The sequence below is a fragment of the Saccopteryx leptura genome, chromosome 4 (genome assembly GCF_036850995.1).
Source record: "Saccopteryx leptura isolate mSacLep1 chromosome 4, mSacLep1_pri_phased_curated, whole genome shotgun sequence".
Lineage (NCBI taxonomy): Eukaryota > Metazoa > Chordata > Mammalia > Chiroptera > Emballonuridae > Saccopteryx > Saccopteryx leptura.
In genome coordinates this window covers 125,180,227-125,194,085 of record NC_089506.1, presented here as the reverse complement: position 1 = coordinate 125,194,085, position 13,859 = coordinate 125,180,227, and the positions used below count along the sequence as shown (strand labels likewise).

Here is a 13,859-nt window from a genome sequence, read left to right as displayed (position 1 = left end):
CCTTCCCTTCTCCAGCACTCTCCCTCAAATGCTCTGTATCCCTCAGCCCGCTGTCCCCTCAGAGCCCCCCCCCCCCCCCGGAGGCAGGACTGAGGTTCGCAGCAATGCAGGGATCAGAGGGTGTGACACTGAGGATAGTTCATCTGAGGAACCTGTGAAGGGCTGAGCCCACCCCTTTGGTGAGCATAGCATCCTGTCACTCTCACCACCGTGTTCCAGGCAGGGCTAGAGCCTCTCAGACAGGGGCCTCTTGATACAGGGTGCTTAGGCCTTCAGACCTCCTCCAGTACCTCAGGGATGGGTCATGGGGGACCTGCCTTCCACTGTGTCTACCCAAAAGACACCAAGTCTGGCCCTGTACTGCCCCAGCCTGAACCAGTGTCATTGTCCCTTCACATCTGTGTACTAAGGCCATGACCATATGGGTGTAGCTTAGGCCTGGCCCTAGAAAAGCTTGGGCAGAGGGCCTGTCTCATGCACTGGGGTGGGGGTGGGGGTGGGGAGGGTGGGGAGGGTGTCCCCCACTCAGTACGAGAGTTAGAACCCAGCAGGTTTTCCACAAGGCTCTGGGGGTGTTTGGGAGGTAAGGAAGGGCCAGGGGCTTCAGATTGTAGCCCTTGGGGTTGAGAAAGAGGGTCCTTGGGCCTACTTGTCTCCTCTGTACCCCCCCCATCCCAGCTGTGGATCCCTGAGGTGGCCTGGGGGGCAGCAGAGAAGGTGGGGTGGGGTCCTGAAGGGTGTGTTAGACTTGAGAACAGATGCTCTTGGGCTTTCCCCAGGCCCTGGCCCACCCTCCTGCCTCGTACAGCCTCCAGGGCTGGGCCAGGGTGCATGCTGTGCTCTCCGTCACCCACTGGCCCTGCCTCTCCCTTCAGTGTTGCTTCCCTGTTGCCAGTGTCCTGGCTCCCTGCCCCCAGTTCTTCCCACAGACTAGGCATGGGGCACTGGGGAGAGTGGGGGTGGGTAGGGCGAGGGCCTGAGTGCTCTGAGCCCCAGGTCCCTGTCTGCAGCTTCCTTACCCTAGTCCTTTGTTTGGGTGATGACAGGTAGGCTACAGGCCCGCAAGGTGACCCTAGCTGTGGTTTCACTCAGGGGAGAGGAGCAGCCTCGGGGGAAGGAAGTGAAACCCTTGTTGGTGGAGGGGTGCATACAACCCCAGACACAGAACCCCCCAGCCTGTGGGGCTGAGCAGGGTGTGGTGAGTAAGCTCCTACCTAGGAGGCAGACTTGAGCCTGAGGCATTACTAGTCCTCATTGCGATGCTGGGGTCAGAGGGCATGACAATGTGGGTAGCTCACCAGGAGGAGTCTGTGGGGCTATTGTGGCTCCTGAGACTGACGTGTGTGTGTGCGCGCGCTTAATTTATTGATTTTAGAGAGAGAAGAAGGGAGAGAGAGAGAGAAACATAGATTCGTTGTTCCTTAGTTGATCCTTGTATGTGCCCCAACTGGGGAGTGAACCTGCAACCTTAGTATATGGGGATGATGCTCTAACCAATGGAGCTGCCCAGCCAGGGCAACACTGATGTGTTTTGTTGATTGGAAATTTTAGACCCCTCTCTGAACCACTTTCTGGCTCTGTCCATTGTTGGGTCATCTCCCCACCCCTAGAGACCCCCCTGCGTTGGCTGACAAGGGATGCCGCTCAGTGCCCTGTCTGCCAGGGCCAGCTGGCTGTATGTCATGCTCTGTGACCAGCACCTGCTGGAGGTCAGGAGAGGACCCAAGGGAAGGGCACACCTCAGGCCAGCACTGGCAAGAGGCTGAGGGCAGAAGCTGACTATGGGCCTGATGGGTGGTCCTGCCCCTCAGCAGCCTGCGCAGTCTGTGGGGTACGGGGTGGGGGAGACACGGGCCTGGTGCCTATTGTGTTCTTTGAGGATGTTGGGCAGGAGAGCGGCCCCAGTCCCCACACGAGCTCATTGGCTCTGTCTGTCCCATGCAGGAAGGGCCCGGAGAGGCAGGAGAAGAAGGTGCATGAGTGTATGCTGAGTCAGCACCCTGTGGGTCTCCATGGCCACATCGCGCCCTGAGGGTGCAGGACCTGGCGAGTGAGCGCAATGTGGGTGGACGCCCATGTGCTGTCTGGGGGGAGAGCCTGCAGGGTGGCCTTACCTAGTGTGTGGAGGTGACCCTTACATAAATGCACGCATTCCCCAAATCTTGCCTGCGGGGGCCTCTGTTGGGGCATCTGCTCGTTGTCCCACAGGACCAGGGGTAGTGGTTTGCGATGTGTGGTCACTCTGTGCACAGTTTTCCTTCAGGTTCTGGCTGAGCTGGTTCTCCCTGCCAGGTGGCCTTGCCCTCCTGACCCCCACTCTCTTCCCTGTGTGTGGGTGTGGGGAATAGGATCAGAGACCTGAGTAGGAAGCCCAGGCCTTACTTGCTGGCTTCCCAGGCCCTTGGGATCACACAGTCTCCAGGCAGCCCTCCCACATGCCTTATTGGCCGGCAGCCCTGGCTTCCTGTGCTGGTGCTGCAGGCCCAAGGGAAGCACATGAGTTGTGCTGCCTTGGGCAGGCCCCTCACCCTCACTGAGCCTCCATTTCCTCCTGCCCAGTGGGAACAGGCATAATAGCCTCCTCAGTGGCCCATTATGATGCAGTGAGGCACTTCGGAGACACACTCTGAACTGAATTGGGGGGCCTGTGCAGCAGGTGTGCTGTGTGTGGTGATGGGGTCTGGAGGGGTCAGCCACTAGGAGCTGAGAGGTTGGTGGTGCTCAGTGGGCAGAATGCTAGGGGTGGGGTGGGCAGAAAACCTGCACCGACAGGTAGAGAAGGCCTGTGGGGCAGGAATGTTCATTGGGCTGGTGTGGCAGGACAGAAGGGGCTGGCCTTCTTCTGTCTGGGGGCACCTTGCTGGCCCCACCAGGCTATCCTGTCGGCACCAAAGAGGCAGAACCTCCTTAAAGCCCTGGCCCAGCTGGGGAGTGGGGGCAACTTGGAGCACTAATCTGGGGGCCATGCTTGTGTTGGGGGCCCTGCTGTGCTGTCCAGGGTACCTCAGTTTCCCCATCTAGTGAGGGTTAGCTCTGAGGGAGTTCATGTGGACCAGGTACTGCAGAAGGGGTCCCCACTGTCCCCGGACAGAAACAGCACCAGGGTGCCCTTTGTGGTCTGTTCAGCAAGGGGGCAACTGGGAAATGCCAGGCCAACACAATGCCACCTTCTTGGGACAGCTGGTGCCCCTGCCCCAGATGCTAGATAGGCCTCCTGTCTCACAGCCCTGACCCCTAACTGCCCAGAGTCTGGCATGTGGCAAGTGGCCAGTGCCTAGCTCCAGAATGTCCCCCACTTAGTGGGGCTGAGTCCTTTACCAGTGTCACGGCCTTTATCAGTGACACCCCCAGAGCTTTGGCACTGATGACAGCCCCCGGGATAGGCTCCAGAGGGTGAGGAGGAGTGACCAGAGTCTGAGAGAGATGTGAAGGGGGTCCCACACAGCCCCATGACCCTGGCCTCATAGAGGGGTGCCTGTGAACTCCCAAAATGGGGAGGCGGGCAGGTTCCTGCCCCTTTGCCAGTCAGGCTAGAGTGCCACCAGGTGGTTGGCTGACGGGCTGTGGGCATGGGACCCTGCTCCCTCCCTGAGTGTCCTTTTGCCCTGGAGCAAGGATGGTGCTGAGTGAGGGACTGGGGAGCCTGGGGACAAAGGTGTGGCGGGCCCCCAAGCCCTGTTGGAGTGAGTGGGTGCCGTTAGGGGCCGGCCACAGAGGCCACACTGACCGCTCTCTCCCTCGGCAGACGGTGCCCCACTTAGCGAGCTCTCCTGGTCGTCCTCCCTGGCCGTGGTGGCCATATCCTTCTCAGGCCTCTTCACTGTCATCGCCCTCATGCTGGCCTGCCTGTGCTGTAAGAAGGGCAGCATCGGGTTCAAGGTGAGGCCGGGGGTCCCAGGGGCTGTGACGGGAATTTCCTGGGCCACCTGGTAACCATAGAGACCTGGGCCTGTGATCCCACAGTGTCTTCTCGGGCCTGCCGGCAGCAGAGGCCTGGGACCTTCAGGGACCCCGGTCCACTACCTCCCTCATTTTAGGTCCCTTCGCTGGGTCACAGCCTTATGCTGACATATCCCAGGTCAGGGGCAGGCCTCCATGGGCTGTGCACAGGTTGGGCCCTCGAGATGGGCCTTGCAAGGCTTCTGAACTGGTGTGGGACAGGGCTCTCCTGCCCAGAGCCTCTGACTTCTAAGGGTAGGGGGAGAAGGAGGAGACATGCTTCTGGCACCAAAACCACCTCACTGGGTAGAATCACCTGACGCTGGGCCTGATGAGGAAGGGATTGTATGCCACTGTGGACTGCAATACCAATGTGGCCATGCACAGGGCTTCAGCTGACTGCCTGAGTCCCTAAGGCCACCCTCCGCAGGGTGGTTTCCAGCCTTCATCCTGGCTGCATTCTAGGGCTGGATGCTTTCCTTTGGACAGAAGCCGAGGAGCGCCCCTTGGGGTGCTATTCTCTGTCTTGCAAGCCTTCCAGCTGCTCCCACGGTCACCTGCAGCAGTTCTGAGCAGGGAGGGCCAAGTGGAAAGCGGGGAGCTGAGAACCCCAACCAGAGGCCTGGGTGCGCCCATGTGGGCTGAGTTCTTGCTGACTTAGCAAATAGCTGGCTGGCTGTGGTCTGTCCCTCGCCCACGGGCCAGCCCCGCCCTGGCTTGAGGTCAGATTCCTGGGCCTGACAAGGTCAGGAATAGGGTCATTCAGTGGCCCAGCATAGCACCCCTATTGATTTCCATGCTGAGTAGCCCACACCCCAGTCATGTTAGAGGAACAGCACAACCCCATGTCACCTCACAGAGAGGGTAGGGGCAGCTGGCACCTGCCTGGTGAAGATGATGAACAAGGCACTTGCCTTTTACAAAGCCCACATTGGACGGCTCTTCCATCCTCCCAGGACCCTCGAAGGGGGGCCCAGTGCCTGGTCAGTGGGGGAAGCTGAGTGCCTAAGCAGCAGGGGAGTGTCCCCAGTGTTTTTCTGGGAGACCCGGGGCCAGAGCTGAGAGAGTTGTGGGGGCAGGCATGGGGCGGGGCCCAGAAGTGGGACTTGAGGGCCATTGTATAAGTCAGCCCTTCCTTGTTCCCTGTGAGAACAGGGCCCCAGATAAGGGCCAGCCATGGCCCCTCCTACTGGCGCCCTCCTTACCTCCTGGGACCATGGTGCCAGGACATTATGGCACCAGCGCTCCTTGAGGGGCAGGACTGCCTACACTGTAGGTCCCCCACTTGGAGCTGTGCTGGGGGAAGGGGCTGGGTGGCAATGTTCACACTGTCTTACCTTATTGCCTGCTATGCTGGCACAATCCGGTGGGCTTCCTGGCGGCACCGTCAGGTAATGAACTGGGGCCAAGGCCAGCCCAGATTGGGTGGGTGGGCAGCTGTGCCCTCTGCAGAGGCGCACGCAGCTGGGATTACAGGGCCTGAGTAGTGGTCTCATGAGCTCTGGGAAGGCACCAGACCCCCCCCCCCCCCTTCTCAGTGGCTCTGTCCTTTCTGGGTACAGACTAGGACGGGCCTCAGGGACACAAGGCTTCTAGCTTCCCTCTTCTAGCTGAGAAAATTGAGGCCTGGGGAAAGGAGGGTCCCCAGGTCACACAGCACCAGGCAGGCAAGGAACCTAGGCCTCATGCTCCCTGTCCTATGCCCATCTGCACAGAAGTACCTGGAGCCTCTGGGCCTCAGTTTCCCCACCTGGGCAGAGGTCGGCGGCAGGAGTTTTGTAGATACTGTTGTGTCAGGCCCAGAGTTCCTCCAGACTTTGACTCTCAGGGTTCTGATCCTGGGGGAGGGTCTTGCCCAGACAGACAGGTGTGGCAGCACATTTCAAAATAGCAGCCAACCAGGTGGGGCCAGCCCAGCTTGCCCTGCGCCAAGTTCTTAAGGAGCCCTGGGAGTGGACTACAGCCTGCCCGGGTCAAAGTCCAGGGGCGGCCTGCAGGCAGATGGCTGTGGTAGGTGGCGGGGTGCTGGGTCTGGGGGTAAGATGGACAGGCCCCCTGCTCTGGACACTCAGAAAAGCTCCTTGTCTGGGAGGCGCGAGGCATTTAGTTGCTTATCCACGAGGGCAGAGTGGGGTGATCAGGCCCTCATCCCAACTTCCTAACCGTGACCCTAAGGCAACTGCAGGCAGGACTATGGGTGGGGACAAGGGCTGTTGGGAGGTGTGGGTGGCTGAGAGGAGTTGGTGGCTGTCTCTGGATGGGCAGAGACAGCTAGTCTCAAGCCCCTTGGCCTCTGTCTCCAACCTTACCTCGTTCCTTGCCAGTGTGGGCCCAGGGCTGCCCGTCCAACCTGAGTGTCATAGGGGTGGGCGGGCGTGGGCTGAGATCTGGAGGAAGAGGCGTTGCTGCCCTGGGGCTCATGTCCCACCCTTGACCAACAAAAAACAAACCCTGGCCCTCCTGGGGCAGCTGGTGTTCCTGTGGTTGGAGGGGATGGATCTACGTCTGACCCAATGAACAAGGAGGTGGGTGAGGGGTACCAGCCGAGGGGTGGGGGCTTCACCCCCCAGCTCCAGGGGAAGTGGGAGCTCAGCAGAAAAAGAGAGGCCTTTCAGAGCCTAGTCTTCACCCTATGCCACCCTCCTGCCTGCCCTGCTCTGCTTCTGCCCCACTCTGGCCCCTGGAACTGACCACGTGTTATGTCACCCCATGTTGCCTGCCCGGCCCAGGAATTTGAGAATGCTGAGGGGGAAGAGTACGCGGCTGACCTTTCGGCACAGGGCTCCCCAGTGGCTGCTGCTCAGAACGGGCCCGAGGTTTATGTCCTGCCACTCACCGAAGTCTCCCTTCCCATGGCCAAGCAGCCCTGCCGCTCAGGTGAGTGAGCCCCAGGAGGCTGAGGTAGTGCTGTTATAAAGTAGTGTACTTTAATCCGCAGGTTACATAGAGACACAAGGCAGATTACAGAAGAATTTTTTTTTTTTTTTTTTACAGAAGAAATTTTAGGAGAAGCTTCCCAAATCATGTAGGGCCTCATACTGTATGTACAGTTCTGAGCCTGCTTTTATACAAAATCAAGTACTGGTTGGGGTGGGTAAGGAGGGGCTTGTGATCCTTTTGTCTAGAGGTATATGTGACTCTCATGACTTTAGGGTGAGTCCGAGTATAGGAATTCTTGATGAAGGTACATAAACATTGTTTTTTAAGGTTTTCAGATAAGTTCTATCTTCTTTGCTCAGTGTGGCAAGTGGCCCCACGCACCCTTTCAGAGAATTCTAGGAATCAGCTGAACTATGACTAGGTGACCCAGTTGTCCTTGTAAGCCAAGAAGCTCCTACATTCTTTTCTTTCCTTTCTCCACAGAAAGGAGGGGGTAAGAGGCCTGACTTTTCCTCTTTAAAATGGCGTTGCTAATGCTAAGCTTTACAGTTCTTTGGCACCTTCTCACAGTGCCGTGGGGTGTGGCTTGAGGCTCTGGAGTTGTGCTCCTGGGGAGGGGTGGGGGAGGGGCTGGTATATGCCATCCCCTGCTGGAACCAGGGGCTCTGTGAGGAGGCTGGGGGACAGCCCTCTACCTACCACAGCCCCTATCCAGAATTGCTGTGCAAAGAGTTGGTGAGGGGCATGGGGCAGGGGTTGCCCCTCTAGTCCTAGGATGGGCCACCAGTGTGCTGGGAGGACACTTTGCTGTCCCTGGGACACATGACCCCAGACCCCCCTCTTGGCGCTGGCTGACCATGCAGGGACATGGGCTCCATTGTGCCCAGTGGACAGGGCCCACCCACTCAGGGAGGAGGGGCTCTTTGGGACTCCCTTTGTGGGCGGCCCATGAATGGGCCTTTCACTCAGGCTCTGGGGGGTGGGGGGCAGGCCTGCCCCACCTGCTTCTGTCCCAGGCCCTGCAGGGTCCTGCCTAGATGCTGACCACCCTGGAGCCCAGCCTTCATCATAAGCTGGGGGCTTGAAGGCACTGGACTGGGCTCTGGAGTAGATGTAAGGGGTCATCGGCTGCCAGTCCCAGGGCTGGGGCTCCACTGGTGTCTTGCCCAGACTCCCCACAACCTCCCTGCCAGCGTCTCCATGGCACCAAGTAGACAGGAGTCAGGGCATCTGTTCGAAAGACCACCCCATAAATTCCTGAAGGCAGGTCTTTGCTGTCAGGCCCCCAGTCTTCTTGGATGCCAGGTGAGTCTCCGCCTGTAGCAACACTGCTGGACACTGGGAACTGGTGGGGAGCCAGGGGCCAGCCAAGGGACACTGCCTCCAGCCTCGGCCTGTCGCCTCCCAGGGAGTGTGTGCCTGGGACCCTGAGGAGTCTTTGAGGCCCAGTGTTCTCTGCCCATCGCAGTGGAAGTCATGCCCTGGCTGGAGGGTGCCTGGAGCTCACCTGATGTTGATGCCCACAGACACCAGTGTCTTACTGAGATCACAAGGTGCCCTTTAGCGGGAACCATACGGACACTTTGGTGATGCCTTTTTTTTTTAATATTTTATTTATTGATTTTTAGAGAAAGGGGAGAGAGAGAGAAGGGGGAGGAGCAGGAAGCATCAACTCCCATATGTGCCTTGACCAGGCAAGCCCAGGGTTTTGAACCGGCGACCTCAGCATTCCAGGTCGACGCTTTATCCACTGAGCCACCACAGGTCAGCATACGGACACTTTGGAAAGATTCAGTTTTCAGACTCACGGGACCTGGAAATTACACAGATGCCTGTCCCACTGCGAGGCAATGGGTGGAGAGTGTGCGTCTGGGGCTTGCAGTGGGGTGGAGGATGGGGGCTGTCTTTTTCACGGTGCATTGAAAACATAAGAGCAGGAACTTGAAGTGCAGGAAGAGAAATAAACCTAAGTGGCCCAAATGGTCAGTTACTGAAAGTAACCAAGATCTCCGTCCAGGATAAAGAGGCCTCAGTGTAGAAGGGGGAGCTCTTTCTCTCTCTGGTGTGGGTCTGGCCAGGTGTTTCTCTGGGATGGCCCTTGTGGAAGTGGACTCCTCGGCAATCAAAGCTTAAGTCAGACAGTTGCAATACAAAAAGAAAAAAACACCTCAAAACCCCACAAAAAAAACAAAGACAACAAATGTCAGGGCTTACACAACACCCCGCATCTCCCACCTGGAGGACTGTCTGCAAGGCTGAAGGAGAACAGGGGCCCAGGGGAGCAACTGCCTTTTTCCTCCATTTTTATAGCTCTGATCTCTGTTTTCTGCAGGGTCCCCTGCTTCTAAGGAGGGGGAGAGATTTTGGGTGATCCTGGGAGGGCAGCCTACTTGGAGGTCAAAGGTTAAGAACCTGGGCACACCTGGCCTGTGGTGGCGCAGTGGATAAAGTGTTGACCTGGAACGCTGAGGTCGCCGGTTCAAAACCCTGGGCTTGCCTGGTCAAGGCACATATGGGAGTTGATGCTTCCTGCTCCTCCCCCCATTCTCTCTATGTCTTTCCTCTCTCTCCTCTTTCTCTAATAAAAATGAATAAATAAAATCTAAAAAAAAAAAACCAATAATGAAGGTTCAATAAAAACTTTAAAAAACAAGAACCTGGGCAGCAGGAAGGGCGGCACAGCCGGGACAGACTCCAGGCTCCCCAGCCCGCTCTGCGGGGAACTGCCCCTGGGGCAGACCCCAGCTCCCCCATCCACAGCCCACAGCCTCCTCCAGCTGAGAAGGAACTTTCTTGCTGGAGGCACGTGGCATACTCCCATCTCTGTCACTGTCTTGGTGCCCACTGCCAGGACCACTGAGCTGGCTCCAGGAGACCCCAGGCCAGCAGGCTGGGGCTCAGGGGGAGGAGCCCCATGACTCGGGCCCAGTGGACCCCCACCCAAAATTCTGCTCAGCATCAAGGTCAACATGCCCTGGACCTTCTGGGCAGCTGGCATGGGAGCAGAATTTGGGGAATCCTTTGGGCACAGGAGGGTGTGAGTAGACTCTGCAGCCCTAGCCCTTCCTCTGCTGACCTCACCCAGCTGGCCTGCAGGAGAATGAGCCCACTGTGTCCTGTGCGAGGCTGTGCCAAGCAGCCCCCAACAAAGGAGCCTTTGGCGTGCCTGGCGCTGGAATGCCCGCCTATGGCAGGGGTGAGGGGACGGGTCAGCCCAGAGCCCCAGCCCCAGCTACACTGCAGGCCCACATTGCCCAAGCACTGGCCCTCTGGTTCCCAGCCCGACTTGTCCCTGTCGTGTGGGCACGGCCTTCCCAGACCCACCCATGAAGATACCCAGATGCACCTTGCAGGTCTACGGCTCCCCTGCTCTTGATGACAACCCCCAAATGTGGCTCTCCAGGACAGGCCAGGTGAGGGAAGAGGGGCAGTGGCTGAGGCCGAGCTGAGGTCCCTGAGCCCCCACCCTGTTACAGTGCAGCTGCTCCAGTCCACAGACCTGGGCCGGCACAGCCTCCTGTACCTGGAGGAGATTGGCTATGGCTGGTTTGGGAAGGTGAGTTGCTCACCCCAGGGTCGGGAGGGGTTGGAATCCACCCTCTCTTGCCTGGAGGATGGGTGGAGACTGATTTTCCTGGGAGTTTCCCCAGCCCTGGGGTCCTCTCTCTCCAGGTTCCCATCCTGCTGGGCTCTTTCTGGGGAAGCTCGGTGTCTGCAGCCCTTTCTGTGCTGTCGTGCAATCAGACACTGGAGGTGGCTCAAAGTGGGCAGGTGTTGGGGACTGGGAGCCACAGTGTCTCAGTCCTGGCTTCTCCCTGACCCTCAGCCTGGGTGGGGCAACTGGATCCCTCTTCCTCACTGTGTACCCCAGAGAGGGCCGAGAATAGCCAGACAGGATGTTACCGCCAGGAGGGTTCACAGGGAGGCATCCAGACCCATTTTTCGATGTGTAAAGCAAGGTACAGAAAGCAGTGCCCATCCAGGGAGGGTGGTGACTTGGGCCCCCACAGGTGTTCCTGGGGGAGGTGAACTCGGGCAGCAGCAGCAGCCAGGTGGTGGTGAAGGAGCTGAAGGCCAGCGCCAGCGTGCACGAGCAGATGCAGTTCTTGGAAGAGGCACAACCCTATAGGTGGGTGGCACCGGATCCAGGTGCAACTGGAGGATATGGGGGCTGTGCTGGGTACTGGGACCCTGTCACCCAGGGCAAGATCTGTGCTGTCCCCCTCCTTCCAGCCCCCTCCCTGTCCTGCCGCCCCTCCTACCCTGCGTGGGAGTCAGGGGGGCAGCCTGTTGGCTCCCGCAGGGCCCTCCAGCACGGCAACCTGCTCCAGTGCCTGGCCCAGTGCACCGAGGTGACGCCCTACCTGCTGGTGATGGAGTTCTGCCCTGTGGTGAGTTGCTGCTCCCTGGCCCTCTAGCTTATCTGCCCTGAGCTTTTCACCAGGACAGGAAGGTGGGCCCAGTATCCTCATAGAGAGGACTTAGCTGAGCCAGGGACCCCTCTCCCCACTCTGTGGGCCTCACGTTCCCCCTAAATCGAGGTTGGGGTAGAGCCTGCCCCACCATCTCCCAGAGGCAGCTGCACCTGCAAACTGCTACCAGGCCCCTTCCATATGCACGGCTCCCACACTGAGCTGAGCCACTTGCCCACACAGAGGAGCCCTTGGCAGACAGTATCCCCAAAGCATGTAGGCCCCACTGTTTGCTTCCCGGACTCCTGGCTGCAGTCCTGGCCTTGGTGCTTCCCCAAGATAGTTGGGCCCTCCCCAGAGCTAGGTGCTATCAACAGGTCAGGGAATTGCCCCCTGACACTGGTCACCTGCCCTGGGCGCTGTCCACTACCTACCAGCTGGGCACTAGTGGTCTGTACATGGAATGGACTGGTCTGCCTGGACTGGTCTGTGGGGCTGTTTGGAGAAAGTGCCCATGCCTGTGGGTCATTTGTGGAGAGCTAGCCGCTGGGTGCCTATTAGCAGGATCCCAGTTCACACCAGCAGGCCCTGCATAGGGCCCTGGGCGGGGGGCTTGTGCCTGCACCCACTGCCCACCATAGGTGACACACAGGTGACAGCGCTGCCCTGCTTCGCAGGGGGACCTCAAGGGCTACCTGCGGAGCTGCCGGGCAGCAGAGTCCATGGCGCCTGATCCTCTGACCCTGCAGCGCATGGCCTGCCAGGTGTCCTGTGGTGTCCTGCACCTGCATCGCAACAACTATGTGCACAGGTGAAGGGGGCGTTGGGGCCAGGAGCTCAGGGTCCCCAAGACCTCCACATGGGGCTGTGTGGGGGTTGGCGTTCATTCATTCAGCCTCCAGCAAGAACTTGCAAAGCGATTTTTTTTAAAGATTTTTTAATTTATTCATTATAGAGAAGGGAGAGAGAGTGAGAGAGAGAGAGAGAGAGAAAGGGGAGGAGCAGGAAGCATCAACTCCCATATGTGCCTTGACCAGGCAAGCCCAGGGTTTTTTGAACCGGTAACCTCAGTTTCCAGGTTGACGCTTTATCCACTGCGCCACCACAGGTCAGGCCAAAGCGATTTTATTAAACAAAACACATTGGGCTGGTGGGTGTCAGATACCTGCTCTGCAGGATAGCTAAGTGACATAATCCATGCTGTCCAGCTGGCCTGGACGAAAGCACTGTAGGGTCCGAGCCCCGTCCTCTGTCCCAGAGGTGGTCAGCACCAGGTGGTGTCCCTACGCCAGCCCTTCCTCTAATGTCCCCCCCATGGCCCCTCAGGTGGGAAGGGGGAGGGACAGCTCTGTCCTGCTTCCCACCCTGGCCCCTGACGTCGGAAAAATGGGCCAGGACATCAGTGTAGGGGGACGTGCCTGAAGAAGTGGCGATGGATGTGGCCCTGCCTGGATGCTCACGGGCCGTCCTCCCCAACAATATCCTGGTGCTGAGTGATGACTCACATAACTCCAGCATCAGTGATTTTGTTGAAGAGGGCAGCTGCCAGCCTCCTGACCTGCCTTCTGTGCCCACACGCCCCTCACACAAGCGCAGGCCCATCCACGATCTCTGCACAGCAGCACTGTAGTGGATGTGGGCCCACCCCATGATTACCCCAGTGCCCTGTGCCCAGACACCCCCTGGGCAGGCAGGGAGATGCAGACAGCTGAAGTTGACCGCTGGGCTGGAGGTGGAGCTGGGGGTAACCATGCTGCTGAGGAGGGCAGTACATGCCCCCACCCTGCCTTGGGTCCCATGTAGGCAGGGCAGGACCCCCTGAAACCCTTGGGACTTCAGTTTCCCTGCTGATGCATTCCTTCCGGGAAGCTGAGGGTGACGGTGTGATAGGCAGGAGGAGAGTGCAGAGTCCCTGGGCTGGCTGGCTCCCGAGGGGCAGGTCAGCAGGCTGCTGTCCAAGAAGAAGTAGGTGTGTGCACTGGGCTCAGGGGAGTGACCTCAGGGCCACACCTTCACTGAGGGCCCCAGGATGTTCTAGATCTCTGTTTGCCTCACTGTCTTCATCTACACTGTAACAGTTGAGGCCCTGTCTGTGTAGACCCTCTGAAGTGCCCAATGCTGAACAAGGGACCTGGGCTCTGGGAAGGGGAGGATGGCAGCCTCTTCGACATTCCTTTCTGTCCATCCATGGAGCTGAGCCAGGATGAACCTGGCGACAAGTGCTTTTGTCCCTTTGGTGGCCTGGAAGCCCCAGCCCAGCACGGCTGGCTGACCCCACCCTCCCACCCCCCAGTGACCTGGCCCTGAGGAACTGCCTGCTCACAGCCGACCTGACCGTGAAGATCGGGGACTACGGCCTGTCTCACGGCAAATACAGAGTGAGTGGGCTGGGTTGGGCCAGAGAGTGGGGCCAGCGGCTAAGACCTGGAAGGGTGACAATGTTGGCATGCCCACAGGAGGACTACTTTGTGACCGCGGACCAGCTGTGGGTGCCACTACGCTGGATCGCCCCCGAGCTGGTGGATGAGGTACACTGCAACCTGCTGGTGGTGGACCAGACCAAGGCCAGCAACATGTGGTGAGTGTGGGTCCCGGGGGTCCCACCTGTTGTCATCAGACTTCCTGGTG

The 13,859-nt window shown here is 58.9% G+C and overlaps 1 protein-coding gene across 4 annotated transcripts in view; it reads left to right on the top strand.

The window, feature by feature from the left end:
- The window catches only part of AATK (apoptosis associated tyrosine kinase), a 31,190-nt gene that overhangs the window by 10,206 nt on the left and 7,125 nt on the right, over window positions 1-13,859 (top strand). For 2 of the 4 annotated variants that reach the window (XM_066381488.1, XM_066381487.1), the window contains exons 2-9: window positions 3,746-3,879; window positions 6,669-6,816; window positions 10,296-10,375; window positions 10,830-10,948; window positions 11,123-11,210; window positions 11,909-12,042; window positions 13,525-13,609; window positions 13,688-13,809. In XM_066381488.1, coding sequence (XP_066237585.1) covers window positions 3,746-3,879; window positions 6,669-6,816; window positions 10,296-10,375; window positions 10,830-10,948; window positions 11,123-11,210; window positions 11,909-12,042; window positions 13,525-13,609; window positions 13,688-13,809 — 910 coding nt within the window. Of the gene's footprint in view, window positions 1-3,745; window positions 3,880-5,885; window positions 5,950-6,668; window positions 6,817-10,295; window positions 10,376-10,829; window positions 10,949-11,122; window positions 11,211-11,908; window positions 12,043-13,524; window positions 13,610-13,687; window positions 13,810-13,859 lie in introns of those variants that run through there. The other 2 variants (XM_066381489.1, XM_066381490.1) reach the window with 2 other exon arrangements.